The sequence below is a fragment of the Oryx dammah genome, unplaced genomic scaffold, assembly GCF_014754425.2.
Source record: "Oryx dammah isolate SB20612 unplaced genomic scaffold, SCBI_Odam_1.1 HiC_scaffold_21, whole genome shotgun sequence".
In the NCBI taxonomy this organism is placed as follows: Eukaryota; Metazoa; Chordata; class Mammalia; order Artiodactyla; family Bovidae; genus Oryx; species Oryx dammah.
In genome coordinates, this window is record NW_024070205.1 from 74,769,345 (window position 1) to 74,786,370 (window position 17,026).

The 17,026-nt window shown below is 58.5% G+C and overlaps 1 protein-coding gene across 1 annotated transcript in view; it reads right to left on the reverse strand.

Annotated features, from left to right (window-relative positions):
• Window positions 1–885: 885 nt before the first annotated feature.
• Window positions 886–17,026, reverse strand: part of IKBKE (inhibitor of nuclear factor kappa B kinase subunit epsilon) — a 23,012-nt gene continuing 6,871 nt past the window's right edge. Inside the window, exons 7-22 of the mRNA XM_040262941.1 lie at window positions 16,458–16,620; window positions 15,610–15,720; window positions 15,122–15,301; window positions 14,302–14,498; window positions 12,971–13,035; window positions 12,793–12,884; window positions 12,583–12,669; window positions 10,991–11,066; window positions 10,763–10,875; window positions 9,034–9,110; window positions 6,623–6,662; window positions 5,796–5,897; window positions 4,317–4,413; window positions 3,503–3,615; window positions 3,237–3,308; window positions 886–1,622 (exon numbers count right to left, since the gene is read on the reverse strand). Coding sequence (XP_040118875.1) covers window positions 1,589–1,622; window positions 3,237–3,308; window positions 3,503–3,615; window positions 4,317–4,413; window positions 5,796–5,897; window positions 6,623–6,662; window positions 9,034–9,110; window positions 10,763–10,875; window positions 10,991–11,066; window positions 12,583–12,669; window positions 12,793–12,884; window positions 12,971–13,035; window positions 14,302–14,498; window positions 15,122–15,301; window positions 15,610–15,720; window positions 16,458–16,620 — 1,619 coding nt within the window. The 3' untranslated portion in view covers window positions 886–1,588. The remainder of the gene's footprint in view (window positions 1,623–3,236; window positions 3,309–3,502; window positions 3,616–4,316; window positions 4,414–5,795; window positions 5,898–6,622; window positions 6,663–9,033; window positions 9,111–10,762; window positions 10,876–10,990; window positions 11,067–12,582; window positions 12,670–12,792; window positions 12,885–12,970; window positions 13,036–14,301; window positions 14,499–15,121; window positions 15,302–15,609; window positions 15,721–16,457; window positions 16,621–17,026) is intronic.

A 17,026-nucleotide genomic window follows, 5' to 3' on the forward strand; every position in this document is an offset into this window, starting at 1 on the left:
GCCCGGTGCCCAGGGCCGTCGGAGCAACAGCTGGCTCCTGGGAACCCAGGACCTGAGCCTGCCCGGCCTGAGTGACCCAAGGCCTGAGGCTCAGATGGCACCCAGGAAGCACACCCAGCAGCACACACCCTCCCCCCCCCGGGTCTTTACAGGGCGCTGGTCTTCCCATGGAGGACCAGCCCAGACAACGTCGGACTCCAGGACCTGGCCTTCCTCAGTGCTGCCCTGGGGGACTGTCAGGCGGAACAGCCGCGAGGACGCAGAAGCTCCGAAAGACAGGCAGGAAGGATTCCTGGGTTTTCATGCTTCAAAGCGCCAAGTAGGGCTCCTCACTCTTTCCCGCCCCTGCTGGAGCCACTTTATTGCACACCCTTCCCCACCCCTAGGCCAGCGGGGTAGTCGCTCTGGTGAAGGGAAAGGGAGGTACCCTGCAAGGGAAAGACCAGACATGCACACGTCTGAATGCCACACCCTGGCACCATCCAGCTTCTGAGCAAAAAGAGAGGATGTGCAAAACGGCCCATAGGACTGCTCTCAACCAATATTTAGGGCCAGCTGAACAGTGGTAGGGGCTCCGTGGAAAGGAATAGGCACTTGGATGGAGGTTTGGAGGTTAAAAAAACCTAACAGACCCTCCCTGCCAGTTCGAGGCCCTTACACAGCTCCTCAAGTGACAGGGAGCTGGGAAAGACAGACCCCAGCAGGAGGCCAGCCTCCCTGGGCACCTCCCTGAAACCAGGCTCCCGTTCAGGGAAAGGCAGTGAGCTGTCCTGCCTCCGTCTCCTAGTCCTTCTCACAGATCCCTGGGCACACGCAGCCTAGAGCCCTCCCTGATCCCGGAGCACACCCAGCCTAGAGCCCTCCTTGCCTCCCGAAACAGCCCAGTGACAGCCACCCAGAAAAGGGTCCTGTTTATTTCATTTCTGAAAGCTGCAGGCCTTGACTTCCTCAGGTCTCCGCTCTCACGGGCCTGTGCTAACTGGCACAGCTACTGTTGACGCCGCTGGCTGAGAACCCCCAAATCTGGTGGTGCCCCAGACCCGTTCCTCAGCTTTAGGCTTGGTCTAACTAGAGGGAACGGGAAATCGGGCGGTCACACCTGAGACCTCGACGGGTGACCCTCAGCAGCCATGGGAGACGGGAGAGGTCTGTTTGTTCAACATGAAACACTGGAAGAGGAAGGAAGACGGGGATGGAGTCATCTGCGCTGCCCCCTGGGGAGCCCCCAGGAGGGCCCCTCTTGTTCCCTGAGGAGTGAAGCCCTGCACACCGGGGCCGGGGGGAGGGAGGGCATCCGGGAGCCTTGGCCCCCACGGGCCGGCAGGTTCGCTGCACAGCGAGGAAGACAGAGGGGCTGGCCCCCGGCTCGTGCAGGGGTGCAGGCCAGCCCGGGATCTGGCTGGTGCTCCCGGGCCTGCTGTGCTGCCCCCGAGAAAGGCAGCGGAAGGTAATGCTGGCGACTCCCGGCTGTCAGCCAGGAGGGAGGTAGGCTGGTGAGGTGGACCCGGCACCGTCCTATTGGGTCCCCAGTGCGGGCAGTGCTTGAACGACCGTAATGCTTCAGGATGCCGCAGGCACATCCCCAAGCTCAGATGTCAGGAGCCAGTGGGACCCTGCTTAGCCTGTAAAGAAAGGCTGCGGTTAGTGTCTGCTGCCCAGGTGGAGAAGCCAGAACCCCGCCCGGGGCCCCGCACCATCAGCTTTCGGGGAAGCGGGCCGGTCAGGCCCTCTGCTCTCCTCCCAGAGTGCCTGTGTCTTCCTGACAAGAACTCTATTCTCATCCCTGGCTACACCTTAGAATCATCGGGAAAGGTTATGAAAATCCCCAACTCCAAGCAGCAGCCAGAGCCTCTGAGGCCAAGACCCAGGCATCCGTTCTTTTTAAAAGCTCCCCTGGGGATTCCAACGCGGCCACGGGTTAAGAGGAGGGGAAACGGAATTCAGACGGTTTCTTTAGGCTCTTTGGTTACAGCTCTGAATCAGGAAGTAAAAATCCACTAAAATACAGATATGAGCTCTCTGTAAATAGACTACATATCGCAGCAAGAAAAATTTATGTCAGCACTAAAATTAGAACTTCCTGCCCCTAAGGGGTGTTTCGGGAAATCTTTCTAAGAAGCTGTCAAATCTTCTCCCTGTGGGTATTTAGGAGGATGGGTTCTCCTCTTGCCGGAATGCGACATGGGATGCCTCCTCAACCCAAGGACCCTCTGAAACTCCAGGGGCAGCCGTGAGCTCTGCTCCCAGCTTCCCTACCTTCTGGTGACCTCAGGGAACACCTACCGTTTAGTGAATCCCGGCTCTGTGTACCCTTCCCCCTCAGCAGACTGTGTCTCTCATCCTGTTTAATCCCTTCATTAGCACCAGGAGGTGCAATCTCTGTGCACGTGGTCGAGCTCAGAGCCAAAGAAACTTCCCGGGGTTGCACCGTGGGTGAGGAGCAGGCAGGGTCACATTCGGTAGGAATCTCTGCAGACTCTTTGGTTCCCAGATGGGGAAGTGACAGGCATAAGGATGATGGGGAAGACGTGGGAGGTGCGTGCATGCACGTGTGAGTGTGTATATGTGTAAACGGGATCACCCCTGCTTCTGAGATTGTGTCCTTCCTTCTCTTTGGTGTTCAAACGCACCTTCAAAAGTGAGACTTCTGGATGGCAGGGCTTTTTTCCCTTCCAATGGTGCTTACTTGGTAATATGAGAAGCCGGTCACTCTGTTATTCTCCAGCTTTCTTTTGTGAATTTTACATAAAATCCAAAGGCTGAGCCCCACTGCATCTGCCAGTATCCCCCCGACTTCCACCCTCCCCCAGCCCAGGAGTGGACTCCCGTCTGACGATGACGCAGAGCCTCTAAGATGGGGCCTGCAGGCCAGGCCAGTTCTCCCAGCTCTGCTCTGTTTCCTGGGTCACTGCCACTCTGAGGATGGTCATACGGTTAAAGGAGCTGGTCTGGGTGTCAGGCAGAGGCCACGTTCATGCAGAGCTGGACACGGCCACAAATCCACATACCTCCCAGCCTTCATCCCTCACCGCCCGGAGGCCCACCCACATCCTCCAGACCACAGTGAAAGCCTCCACCTGGTCAGCACACCAACTAACCTGGGGGCAAGGTCAAAGCCTTGGACCGTGGACCCCTGTCATCACACCTGCCTAGGCAGGCATGGGGCCTGTGCCCCAGGGGCAAGGACTGCTTGGGGACCCGGCCTCCCTACCCCCTGCACAGCGGGGACTCCTCACCCTTTGATGATGCGGTTGTTGTCCTGGAGGTCAGACGCCAGCACCTTCATCTCCCCACAGAGCTCTTGCATGCTGTTCAAGGCCAAGCAAGAGAGGCAGTGGTGGCTAAGGACCAAGGCAAGCCTCCACCTAGACCTTTCCTGAGAGCCCCCTCTTCCCCCACAGCCCCACCGAGCCTCATTCCCGCCTCCCGGGCCTGGCAAGGGGCAAAGCCCCTAACATAGACCCACATGCTCACACACACACACCCTGTCTCTGGCACTTACTGGAGAACGAGGTCCTCCAGCGCAGAGCTGGGAGAAGGAGCTGTCGGGGGTGGGGAGGCCTGAGCCCCCCGTGTTCTCTCCTGCAGGAGCTGCTGAGATAGTCGGTCAAGGATCTGAAATAGCCACACTTTAGTCAGAAGGGGTAAGTCAGCTCAGGTGCTGGGCGCAGCGGAAGTGCGGGGAGGCATAAGAAATGCATAACAAAATTATCCCCAGCCCACATCCCTGGAGTGCCAGGAATTTCCCACAAGCACCCCCTTCTTATCCTGGGAGCATGGGGCACAGACTGTCAGGCTCCCCTCTGTGTCTGACCTGTACCTGTCAGGACACAGCTGAGTCAGAAGATGCAGAGAAGGGGTGGGGGCAGCCCAGCACCATCTCTGAAAGAATGTGTCCAGTGCTGGGGAGAGGAGGAGCTGTGTGGCCTTACTCCCTGAAGAACAGGCCCTCTCTGTCTCTGCTGGCAAAGCAAATGGCCTCTCAGAGTTGCCTGAGTTGGTCTTTTTGAGCAGAACAGATCAGAAGACCCAGGAGTGTTCAGGTCACCTCCCTCAGGGAGCCTCCCAGGTTGAACAGGGCCCAGAAGATGTCCCAGGGTTTGGGAGCCTCTGCCCGGTTAGCGAGCACGCTTGTTCTGAGAATGCTGGGCACTGCCTTGTATCCTGGCAGGTCAGAGACCCTCCACGCCACACCAGAGTGCTCGGACGTGGTCAAGGACGGCTCTGCCCTGAGGCAGGGGAATGGCCCGGATGCCTCCCACGCGGCTGACTGGCGCGGCCCTGCTTGGCACGGCTAGGGCCCCAACGTGGCCCACCTTGCTGAGGCTCTCCTGGGCTCCCTGGGCTTCCGTGTTGCAGGCAGCCACAGAGCAGCCCACCAGGCGCAGGTGGCTCCTGGTCTCGTGCAGCAGCCTGGAGAGGGCAGAGAGGCATCAGGGCCCAGCCCGCCGCCGGCCAGTACAGACACGGAGAGGCTTCCCGCGCAGAGGCTGGGGCGCTGGCCGCCCGCCCTGCCCCTGCCCCTGCCCTTCCAGGAGCCCTCAGCCCACACCTGCCCCAGGTAAGGGTGCTGACGAGGGTCCTGGCAGAACCAGGACCGTGGGGGCCGCACGCCCCTCCAGGGCTGGGGCACACAAGCCAGAGAGCTTAGCAAGCGAGGGCCTGGGTCAGGCTCCGGAGAAGCCAAACGCCCGCTCTGGGGGGCTCAGACCGGGGCCTGCTGACGCCCCCATTTCCAGAGCAATGTATATTATCACATGTGAGACAGATCGCCAGTCCAGGTCAATGCATGAGACAGGGCACTCAGGGCCGGTGCACTGGGATGACCCAGAGGGATGGGATGCGGAGGGAGATGGGAGAGGGGTTCAGGATGGGGGACACGTGTACACCCGTGGCTGAGTCATGTCAAAGTATGACAAAACCACAATACTGTAAAGTAATTAACCTCCAATTAAAATAAGTTAATTAATTTTAAAAACACTTTAAGAATTCTCTTCTCTCTCTAAGCAGAGGGAGTGAGCAAGGACACTGCCCCACAACATTAAAAGGGCTCCAGCTCCCAGAGGCTTCAGCCACTGCTCGACTCTCAGCCCTGTGATGCGTCAGAATCACCGAGCAGCATTCAAATGCCGCTGGCCAAGCCCAACTCCAGACCGTTAGGTCAGAATGGGCGGTGGCCTCCGGCGGGGGACGCGGAAGCTGTCTTCTAAGGTGAGTCTCCTCTCCATCCTCAGAACCCGCCGCTCCTGGGAAGCGGCCCTCTAGGCTCAGGGAGGGGCTTGTCTGAGGGGCAGAAACCAAGCACTCCCACACAGGACAGCCTGGAGGGGGCTCCACATGGGGGCCCGCCTGCCTCTGCTTCCCAGGCCACATGTCCTCGTCTCAGTCCCCAGAGAGGGGGCTTCTGAACACAACCACCTGGGACGATGGAGAGAATCTAGATTTTAGACGTGGTCATACCCATATGTTAGTCCTGGGTCTGCTATTTACTAGTGGTGTGGTATTAAGGAAGCAGCTGTTCTATGAGCCTCAGTTTCCTCATCTGTGAAATGGGGTGATAGTATCCACTGCAGAGGGCAGACCTTGTGAGATTAAATGAGTTAACAGAAATTGCCCAGCAGACCGCCTGATCCACCCAGGGCCACAGAACCACCTTTCTTTGTTGTTGCTTTTGTTCCTCTAGTACCACCTCCCTCTCAGCTGGGGCTCTGCAAAGCCCAGGGCTGCCTGAGGCCAGGAAGGGCCAGGCCTGGAGGGCCCTGGGAACCGAGTTCAGAAGGCAGGGCCAGTGTTACCTCATTCGCTTGCCGTGTGTGACCAGGGATGCCTGGTACTTCTGCACGCACTCCTCCTGGAATACCTGTAGGAGCCTTTTGGCTAAATGACTAAAATTCACCCTGAAAAGACAGAAACCGAGGCACAGAGATGAGCAGCCAGAGCCACCGGAGCACAAGCCTAGACTCCCGGCGCCTCCAGCACCCAGGTGTCCGTCCCCTCGGTCTAGAGCAGGGCCACCTCCCCAAAGGAGGCAACGGTGCTTGCTCACAGGCACGGCGATGGTCAGAGCGGCCAGCACACAGCACACTCCAGCAGAGGGATGTGTGAGAAGGATCAGGGGTCTCGGGAAACACACACATGCTTGAGCTCAGCCCCCAGAGGGAAGGAGAGATGGTCGTGTGTGTGTGTTGGGGGGGGGGTCAGGGGTGCGAGCATGTAACCGGCAGAGTGAGTCCTCAAATAAGTATGAAGTCAGGGAGGCTTCCTGGAAGAAGAGAGTGTCCAGGAGACAGAGAAGCAGAGGGACATCCAAAGGAAAGCCTGGGCTAGAGCAGAAAGAGCCCAGAGCAGGAAGCGGTACGTGATTAATCAGCGAGAACAACAGGGAAGGAAAGCCCTCAAACAATCGTGTTCATGCCAGGAGTCAATCCAGTCCCATCAAGACTGCTGCTGAGAAACGCGCCCCCCACCCGGCCCCAGAGTTAGTGCCCTCCAGCTTTCCTCCTCCCCAGCTGGGGCCTGGGGCCGGGGCCTTTTACCGCCTCTTGTCTGGCACAGAGACTCACTGTCCCCTGGCGACACCCACCCTCCGGCTCACCCGCCTGCTGGGGCACAGGCCACTCACTTATCCAGCTTGTGAATCTGCTCCTCGTTGTAGCCCAGCCCTGAAGGAGACAAACAGGGCCGAGGTCACGCATGCGATCGGTCAGCAGAGCAGAATGGCACGAGGGGTGGGCAAGCTGCAAGGGTGAAGGCAGCAGCCTGGGCCCTGCCTGATGCTCCCAGCCCTGCAGAGCCAGGACAGGCTGAGGGAGACTAGCACCCAAGACCCTGCATTATGAGCAGGCAGAGGCCCATGCGGGCCAGGCAAGCTCATGCATAAGGGGTGGTGGGACGGGCGCCCAGGGACTGCTCCAAGTGGGCACCAGCGGATGAGACGGGCCTTGAAGGATGTGTAGTCAGCCCTGACGCCTCATCCAGTCCTCCTCCCAGCAAGGCAGATGCTAACAGCTGGTGGACTCCATCCCTGAATATTCAGGCTGCAGACAGCTGGGCTCTGCAGCAAGGGGTCGCCTAAGCCAGGCCATCACCTTTGACCTTCCCTTCTCAGCCCAGCACCGTTGCCAGCAGGGCTGAGCTTCTCACTGCCTTGGCTGCAGCCTAATGCTCTCTGCACTGGGGAGGTGCTGCCCTCTCCTGGACTCCCGGGGAATGGCCTCTGGTTAGCGGCAGAAATGAGGTGATAAGGCAGTTCCTGCTGCTGGGAGTCCCTGGTAGCAGAATCGCCTCCCTCCCTGGCCTCTTTGTCCTGGGCCCTGCGCTCAGCTGACTGTGAGGTCCAGGCGATCTGGGAAGAGGCCCGGGTCGGCCTCCCTCCTGTTACCATAGCAGGGCGCTGTAGGCAATTGATTTTTGCCTTATCCGTCACTTGTAACACACAGGAGGGAGTGAAGGGAAAGTGAGAGAGTGCCCTGAAAACGACAGGGCATTTTCCACAGTGCCATCTTTCCCTAGGTGATGGCAGTGAAGTGTCATTTGTCCTGGCTCTTTACACACTTGAATAAAAGACTCTTACAGACTGATACAAGTGAAATTCTTTTTGAGGCTGTAAAATGGGGTGGCTCAAAGCAGCTGGACCCAGGCTGCTTGGGCAACTTACCTTTCCTGTGTCTCAGTTTCCTTATCTATAAAATGGGGAGGTTAACAGTGTCTTACGATTTTTATGAGCATCACATAGTTTTAAAAAATATACGCACTATCCATAGAACAGTGCCCAGCACATGGGAGGTGCCCAGAGTGCAGCGGTCACAGGATGACGGGATTTCAGTGCTGGAGGCAGAGAAACCTCCGGAGGGCTCCTAACGTCACAGCAAAGGTGGTCAGCTGGGTGTCAGGCTAGGCTTCTTGAGCCCACGGCCCCCTGGCCTCAGGGAACAGGGCAGTCTCGGTTTTCCCATCTCCTGAGCTGTGCTCCCTCCAAGGTCAGACCCAGAGGCAGAACTGAGGCTCCCAAGGAGAGACCGTCATCTTTCAGAAACTGCATGTCCAACACGGCGGCCGTGTGGCTGCTTTGAACTTGAAGTGTGGCCAGTGCAGCTAATATGACGGAGAACCTGAATTTTTGTTTTAACTTAACGAATTCGATTAAATTTAAAAACTAAAGCAGTGTGCAATGTTTTTTCCCTATCAAACACAGCTTTATTGTTTTGGTAAAAGTACATGTAATTCTGTTAAAGAAATTAGCTTCTGAATAGAGATGCCCAGTATGTGTAAAATACACGTGGGACTGCGAAGACTTAGCACAGAATATGACTGTAAAGTATCTCTTTAATAATTGTTTCCGTTGATTACATGCTGAAATGACAATTTGAATATATTGGGTGAAATAAAATACGTTATTAAAGTAAATTTCACCTGTTTCTACTTTTTACATTTTGGCTACTAGCGAACTTAAAATTACAAATGTGCCTGGCATTATATTTCTAAGGGACAGTACTTTTTAGATAATCTTAGGGGTTGAAGAGAGCTTTGCAATCAAGCCCATGTCCTCAAATGTCGATTTCCTGCACATGGGGAAATGCTAGGGGCACGTGGGCAAGAGGGTCAGTTCCTGGAGTGTGTTACCTCCCTAACCCCATGAGTCAGCTGGGGCCTCCCCAGGCTCCCCCTCCTGCACCAGTGACGCTAACTGGTATTTCTCCCCATCCTCCCCTTTCTGGAAAGCTTGATGACCTTGGTGAGCCAGAGACACACGGACAGGGAAGCACTTCTTAAACAGTAAAGTGCTCTGCAAAGATGGGGGGTCTCGGTCAGGCCGCCTCTCCTATAGCACCCAGGTCTCAGCGGAGCCCCCAGGTGGCAACGGGCGCAGGAAAGGCTCAGGCCAGTGGTCTGCAGGGAGGCCCCCACCCCTCATCACCCCCAGTACCCCAGGCCAGCTGCGCCACCCGATGCTGCTGCGGTATTAGAAACAGCCAGCTAACCAGAGGGAAGGAGGGAGGGGAGAGGAGGGGGTTTGCCCTCCCTGTGGCTCACCTGGCCTCATTCTGGATTTCTTGAACTGTTTGTAGGTGAGGTACATCTTGTCCAAACAGCACTGAATCTGCTGGATGCTGTGGGCAGGAGATAGAAGAATCGAACCACACGGGTCAAGGGGGAGGGAGGCAGGGGATGGCTGTGGGAGAAGGGGGCTGTCTCCCTGCAGAAGGAGCCTCGTTTTGGGGGGTCACAGTTCTGGGGGCCAGTCTGGGAGTGGGGTGACTCTTCTGCTTGTTTGAGGCATCTTCTGCTTAGCTAGTCATTTCTCATTCCTGTGTTTATTCACACACACACACACACACACACACACACACACACACACACACACACACACGGAAGAAGCCAGGCAGGACATGCGGCAGGAAGGTGGCCTTTGCCGCCCACCAGGGCTTGAGAAGAGGTTCTGGGAAGGAGCCCTGGGCCCTGGAACAGGAGAGGTGGTGGCATCTGCGTGCCGGAGCCCAGCAGGAACTTCTCTCCCCTGGCAAGAGCTAAAGTCGTGTTTTCTGTGCACGGAGAAGGAACTTAAATAAAGAAGCAACAACCCTGGTTTGAAACGAGGATGAATCCAGGTTCTTGGTCCTGCCTGTAGACGGGGAGTTCAGAAGATGACCTCTCTACCCTCTCAGCCTGGGCTCTAAGGTCATTACTGTTTCTTCCTTTTCTTTTACAGGATACACCCTGTTTGAGATGTTGGGGTGCGTGAGGGCAGTTCTTCCCCACCCCACGGCCTGTTTGGCTTCACTTCCTCCCTGAAGCTCCTCCCAGGACCCCGTCTCCGCTATTTCTGGAGAGCCCACGCTTGTTTCCAGGATCCTGTGGACCCCAGGACCCTCCCCAACCTGGCATCTGGAGTGGACAAGATCCTAGGTCCAGTCTATCCAAAAGGCTGGAGCCAGAAGTGTTTCAAATTCAGAACCACCCACTGATTTGAGAAAGGTGGGTCAGCACACATATACTGTATCGTGGACCCCCCTGGGAGGTCTAGGGCAGCACCCTGTCATCACACACCTTCAACCTTTAGGACCGTAACAACAGTCACTTAAGTGGGATAAAGAAAGACCAGGCAGAGCCTCGTGTCAGTTTAGGGCAGGTTCTGCAGCTAAGACAGTGAAGAATCAGCTCCTTGGTGTTCAGAGCTTTCTGAATTCAGAATTGGGGACCTGGGCATGTGGATGTGTACAGACAGTGACTGTGGAGGCTGGAGGAGCGGGCCATGCCCTGGTCAAAGCCCAGGTGGCAGGCAGGGGCTCCACGTACAGGCCGTAGGGGAAGGGGTGATGGGGATTTTCCTGTTTGTCTGAACGGAGACTGGGGATTCAGGGGGGTAAATCCCTGGTGTAGGCCAAGCACACAGGCTCTGGAAGCAGGGAGACCTGACTGGGGCCCTATCCTTTGTCATTTCTTGGCTGTGTCTCAGGGCAGAGGAAGCCTCATCATCTATAAAAGGAGCACAAGAGCACTGGAGTGGGTTGCCATTGCCTTCTCCGATTGCACCTCTAAGACTCATAATTCACTAACTCCCAGCTGGGGCAGGACCCCAGATCCTTGCCTCCTCTGGCCAGTTCCACGAGAAGGCCTTGGGTTCCCCGCCCTGACCCGCAGACCCCAGCATCCTCGCCAAGAGAAGAGGGGAGGCGGGCTGACTCCTAACGGGGCCACCCGGCCCTTTGTGGCCTCCGCCCTTGCCCCACCTCCAGCCCGCCAAGAAGAAAATCCCACAGACCTTCTGTCCTCATGTACCTGATCCCGGTTCTTCACCAGCTCAGAGCGCAGGTCGCTCAGGGTCTTCTGAGTTTCCGTAATATTGTGGGAGCATCTGGAGAGGACCTCAGCCAACTGGGGGACATGAAGGCAGACCCCGTGGGGTCCTCAGTGAGGCTCGGATGGGAGCCTGGCCAGACCCCTGCTCTCAGCTCTGCTCCTGGCCGCCCATCAGCCCAGCCTCACTCACATTCCGCAGCCTGGACCTCAGCTCTGCGGTCCTCTTCAGGTCCTGGAGCTCGGGCACCCCGGCCATGCCGCTAAACCTCGAGGGAAGGGTGAAAACAGACGTAAGGAACGGGCTCAGTGGCAAACAATCCACACGCCATGCTAGAGACGCGGATTCGATCCCTGGGTCAGGAAGTTCGCCTGGAGGACATGGAACCCACTCCAGTGTTCTCACCTGGGAAATCCCAGGCACAGAGAAGCCTGGTGGCTGCAGTCCACGGGGTCACAAAGAGTCAGACACATCTTAGTGACTCAACAACAACAGTAAATGAACACAACCACCAGATGCCAAGTGCGGTCTCGGACTGGATCCTGGTTTGGGGTGAAACCAGCCAGAAAAGAACACTTGGGGGATAACTAGGGAAATCTGAACATAGACACGCCCTACAGATGAAATGTACTGACCTTGAGGGTCATCAGCTGAGAAAAGCAGGTTATACAATAGCAGGCACAGGGAAATGCCGTGTTGGTTCACACACACAGGTAACAGAAAACCACTGAGAAGGATCTCTGCAGACGCCATGTCTCTACCGTAGCAGGATATAGCATTTTAATTTCATTTTTGCTGGTCTGTATTTTCTAATTTAGCACAATTAGCATACCATAATATGCTGTTTTTATACCATAATAATTAGGGAAGGAGAATCCTGTGTGTTTTGGCATGGGAATGGGAGGGCGGGGGTGCAGAGGAAGGAGGATTGGAGAGAATCAGGCAGGAATGGGTGGGGGCTCCCTGAAGGCAGGGCAGGTCTGCTCACCACCACACCTGCAGTGTCTAAGCACCTGCCCAGCAGTGAGCTGGCCACCGGACTCTTCCTGCGCCTCGTTTCCCTCTCCCAGCTGCACCGCAGCGCGGGCACCTGCCCAGCAGTGAGCTGGCCACCAGACTCTTCCTGCGGCTCGTTTCCCTCTCCCAGCTGCACCGCAGTGCGGGCACCTGCCCAGCAGTGAGCTGGCCACCAGACTCTTCCTGCGGCTCGTTTCCTACAGCTTGGTTTCCTTCTCCCCAGTCTCTCCCTTTTCCAAATCCATCACCCTGAACTGGCCCAAGTCAGAGGGTAGAGGGTGTGCAGCTCCCAGGACTGGGGCAGGGAGTCCTTGGAGGCGAGGATGCAGAGGGCCAGGGGAGGCGGGAGGAGGGTGCTGGGGATGAGCCTGCCTACACCTCCGTCCTGCAGGCCCAGGGGCCCTGTGTGGGTATGGGCACTTCTCCCAGAGCCCTGCCCCAGGGCCCAGGGCAGCTAAGGGTCTCACTTTTCAGAGAGTGGACGGGGAGGACAGACGCCCCTTCTCTTGGAGGCAGGGGGGCTGCCTCGGAGCCTGAGGGGCAGGGTCGTCACAGGCCCACCGCCCGGAGGAACTGGAAAGCGGGGGAGGCAAGTGCAGCCAGCTGGCAGAGGGGGGCATGCCCTCTCCGCTCAGCCTGGCAGGGAGGTTGGCAGCTCTGGACAGGAGGAGGCAAAGGGCACTGTTGGAAAACCCGGGGGAGGAACAGACAGAGAGGAGGGGCCGGGCCCGCGCCTGCTGCGGCCCCGCCCCAGGCAGGACACCCACCTCTCAGGGCCGAGGCTGCTGCTGAGGAAGAGGAGAGCCATCCTCGAGAGCTCCAGCGTCCGCCTGCACGTGGCCTGGAGCGTCTCCCTGCCAAAGGGAGCCCGGTCAGAGCCGCCTCCTTCCCAGAACCGAGGGCCCAGCCCCAGGGCGGTGCTGAAGTGGGCCTGGGCTGCCTCTCCTGCCCGCCCACCCGGCCCTCAGGGCACTCACACGAACCAGTGCAGCCCCCGAACCATCAGCTCCTGCCCCCCCAGCAGAGTCCGTGCCAGCCGCAGGGCCTGGTAGCCGGCACCCAAGATGCCCTGAAACACACAGCAGGGCAGGGTGACGTCCTGCACCCCGACCCCTGCAGAACCCTCCTCCCTGCCAGCCGGCGGCTCCCCCTCACCTTAGCTGTGCTGTAATCTGCCTGCAGGTCCACTTTGGGGACAAACTTGGGAACGTCCAGAGCAGCTGCGGATGAAGACTGGGTCAGAGAGGGACGGCCGTCTGGCCCTGGGCAAGGTCTGAGCGCATCTTCCCCAGCCCCAGCTCACGCTCCGCCTGCACCGCCTATGGGCCGCCTCCAGCTTCCCAGCTTGCCTAGAGCCCCACCTCCCAAGCCTTCAGTTCAGTTCAGTGGCTCAGTCATGTCTGACTCTTTGCTACCCCATGAATCGCAGCACGCCTTAAACGCCCTGAATGTGCTTCTTTATGGCCTCCCTGGCGGCTCAGCTGGTAAAGAATCTGCCCACAACGCAGGAGACCTGGGTTTGATCTCTGGGTTGAGAAGATCCTCTGGAGAAGGGAAAGGCTACCCACTCCAGTATTCTGGCCTGGAGAATCCAAGGACTGTATAGTCCATGGAGTTGCAGAGTTGGACGTGACTAAGTGACATGCACAGTCACAGTGCTTTTTTCACAACTGCAGTCCCTCTCTGCCCCCTTGTGCCCACTTTGGAGAATGACAGCCAAGGCCCAGAAAAGAGACTCAAACCACTCCTCCCAGTCCACGGGGTCGCAGAGTCCCGCAGGACTGAGTGAATTGGGGCTCCTGGTGGCTCAAATGGTAAAGAATCCACGTGCAATGCAGGAGACCCTGGATCACTCCCTGGGTGGGAAAGATCTCCTGGAGAAGGGAATGGCAACACATTCCAGCATTCTTGCCTGGAGAATTCCATGGACAGAGGAGCCTGGCGGGTTACAGTCCACGGGGGTCCCAAAGAATGGGACACAACTGAGTGACTAACAGTCTTCACACTCGGGGGTTTTAAGGCGAATTCCCCTCCCAGCCTTGGGGACCCTGAGGAGGAGGATGAAATTGGCATCATTCAAATGAGGAGTGATTTTTTGCTAGAACTTGCAGAACAGAGCTCTGGGCCCCTGACTGCCTGCCCTTCTCTCCAGCAGCTTGGGCCCCTGCTTCTTCCAACATAAACTCAGAGGCTTCCCATCAGGCATGGACTGCAGACAGCAGGTGAAACCCAGCCCTCCCTGTTTCCCTTGGAGTTTCTATCACACATCTCTGGATCCTGTGACGCAGGTTGGTCCAGCCACCGGCCCGAGTCCCACGGCATTTCAGAGGCACATATGGTATTAGAACCCAGAGATGCCTCCACACCCTGGGGGCCCAAAGACATACCCACAAAGCAAATGAACCAATATCCTGGACTATAAGCCTCTGGCCCTTGGAAGAGAAAGTGAGGAGGAGAAAAGGTCCAGCCTTGGTGGCCCTACTCACGGTCCCTGAAGGCCAGCCCCTTGGGGGGCTCGCTGGCTGTGCTGAACAGGGTCAGGGGGCTGTTCGCTGTGGTGTGGGCGATGTGCTGAGCAGAGAAGCCGGGCTCAAGGACACACAGGTGACCCTCAAAGAGGTACTCCTGGTGCTGCGGGGCCACGCCCGTCTGCTCGTACACGGCCTCCAGGAAGATGGCTATCCTAGAAAGCCAGGAACAGAGGCAGGAGAGGAGGAGGTGAGGGGGTGTCAACAGGCAGGAATCAGCGTCAGGGTGACCCACACACAGCTAAGACGTGGGCTCCGCTTTTCGGAGGGAGGGACTGGGTGATTTTTCCTCTCCGGGGTTGAGAGACAAAGGGTAGAGGCGGTGTCCTGCAGCGGATGGAGACAAAGCCGGGGTCCAGCCTCTGCCTGCACGCCCTCTCCTGCCACGCCCCCTAGAGGCATCCAGGGGGCCTCGTCCCCTAGGGTCACCCAGGAAGGACTAGTGCCTGTCACCTAGTCCCCCGGAAAGCTCCAGAAACAAACGGTTCTACGAGCAATCCACTGGGGAGTGCACCGACGGTGAGCGTGTGCTTGCGCACACACACCCCCTCAAGAGGTTTCTAATGCACGTCAGCTTTGTAAAGGTTGCTGAATCTCTCAAGTTCCCAGCAAGGAACACTGGTTAACTTGACGGAACTAGTACTTTCACAGCCTGAGGTTGGACCCAGAAGCTTCCGTATCTAAGCGCCCCACAGAGCCCGGCGGGACAGGCCCCTGGGCCCGGGGCGGGGCTGGAGGGTGGGACGGAGAGGCGGGGCCCCGCGCTCGCGCCGCTCACGTGTTGTGCGCGTGGATATAGACGCGGTGCAGGACGGCCTGGGGCAGGGAGAACACGTGGATCACGCCTCGCTGCAGGATGTCGCTGGTCTCCGCGAAGAACTGGTCGAAGCCCCAGCACTTGGCCTGCTCCACCTCCAGGATGTTGGCCAGGATGGGCACCAGCTGGCTCTGCAGACCCCTGCCCCCCGGGACACGGAGACAGTCAGGGGCTGGGGGCCCAGACTTAACCTCCTGGAGGAGGCAATGAGGGCGTCGGGTGAGAAAGCCCTGGAGAGCCAGGACCGAGCGGGTGCGGCAGGGTGGGGTGGGGAGGAAAAGCCAGAAGGGTCTTCCAGCTCCAGGGGGAGAAACGGGGGCTGGGAAGGGAGAGGGGGGAACACAAGCCTGTGGCACAGCGGGGGTTCCCGCTGGGCCAGGCCTCCGCCCAGAGGAGGACCCAGGGCCGGGCTGGGGTCCGCATCCTCCCTCCTGTGGGCTCTCACTCACATGGACAGCTGGCAGGTGATGGGCAGAGTGTAGCTCCACTCCAGGGGCCCATTCTCCCGCCTCTGGGTGCCGGCAATGGCCCCGGCTGGCTTCTCCGTGGTGATGCGGTACCTGGGGGGGTGGGCAGGACCAGGTTACCAGGACCCCTCGCCCTGCCCATGACGCTTTCAAGAGAGGACAGGCTCGGCCTGGAGGCTTGCTGTCTCCTCTGTCTGTTTCATCTGCCCCTCACCACTCATCCGTGCCCGCCTGTCTCCCCAATGTGCCTGTCACCTCCCCTGCACCCCACAGCCCACCCTCCCCTCCTCTAAAGTTCAGCTACCCTGCCCCCACCCAAGGCAGGCTCCTTCCCCTTTCCCTAACTTAACACGGGTTCCGCCGGCTTGACCCCTGACCTGAAGGAGCACTGACTTCCTGCAAATCCACCTGAAACCTCTTTTCTCTGCAGCCGCAGTCTCTGGATGAGACAGCGGGAAATCCTGAGGGACCTGGGATCAGGAGGCTGGATTCTTGCCCCCACCCCCGCCCCGTCCTTTGCCCTGGCAGGCTTTGTGACCTTGGGTAGATTGCTTTGGGAACCTCGGCTGAGATGTGGTCAGCTCAAACGGGGTTGGGGTGGGGCTCAAGGGAAGCACTGGACTGGGATGTGGTCTCCCATCAGCCAGGGACAAGGCTTGGCTTCTTGACTGACGGACCGACATCCAAGCATCTAAAGGGATTGTGCGTGCACTCCAGGCCCTCAGGGCCCACCATCAGAGGCCGAATGGGGGACCCAGCAGGGACCAGCGGGATGTCCAGGCCCGCCCCCTGAGCCGTGGGTCGCCGTGGGTCCCCATGGGTCACCGTACATGATCTCCTTGTTGCGCCGGGGCCCGCCAAATGGGACAAAGGGCAAGCTGCCGGTGGCTGCGTGGTACAGGGTCACCCCGATGCTCCAAAGATCCACGGTCACCCCAAAAGCTTTCTGCTGGGGCTTGCGAAGCACCGCCCGCTCGTACATGTCAGGGTGCTGCCGCCGGGGAACCAGAGAGCAGTCAGGGAGGGGGACGGGGCAAGGGCCTGAGCAACCCTGGCCCCCTGCTCGCACCCCTCCCATTCAGACTGCCTTCTCCCACCTCCAGGAGGAAACCGAACCATCAGAATACATCTTCTGGGTCATCTCCTAAGTGAGTGTGCCACAGGCTTATCAGCCTCTGCTCTGGGGAAAGTGGTGAGCAGCAGGGCTCCATCCTCCACGAGGATCTGATCAAGGGCTTGATTGAACAAGGGAGGCCTGGCCCGGGGCCTGGCAGGGGGTCTATGCAGGGGGCCTGGCAGGGGGTCTAGGCAGGGCATCTGGCAGGGGGCCTGGGCAGGGGGGTCTATGCAAGGGGGCCTGGGCAGGGGGTCTAGGCAGGGCGTCTGGGCAGGGGGTCTA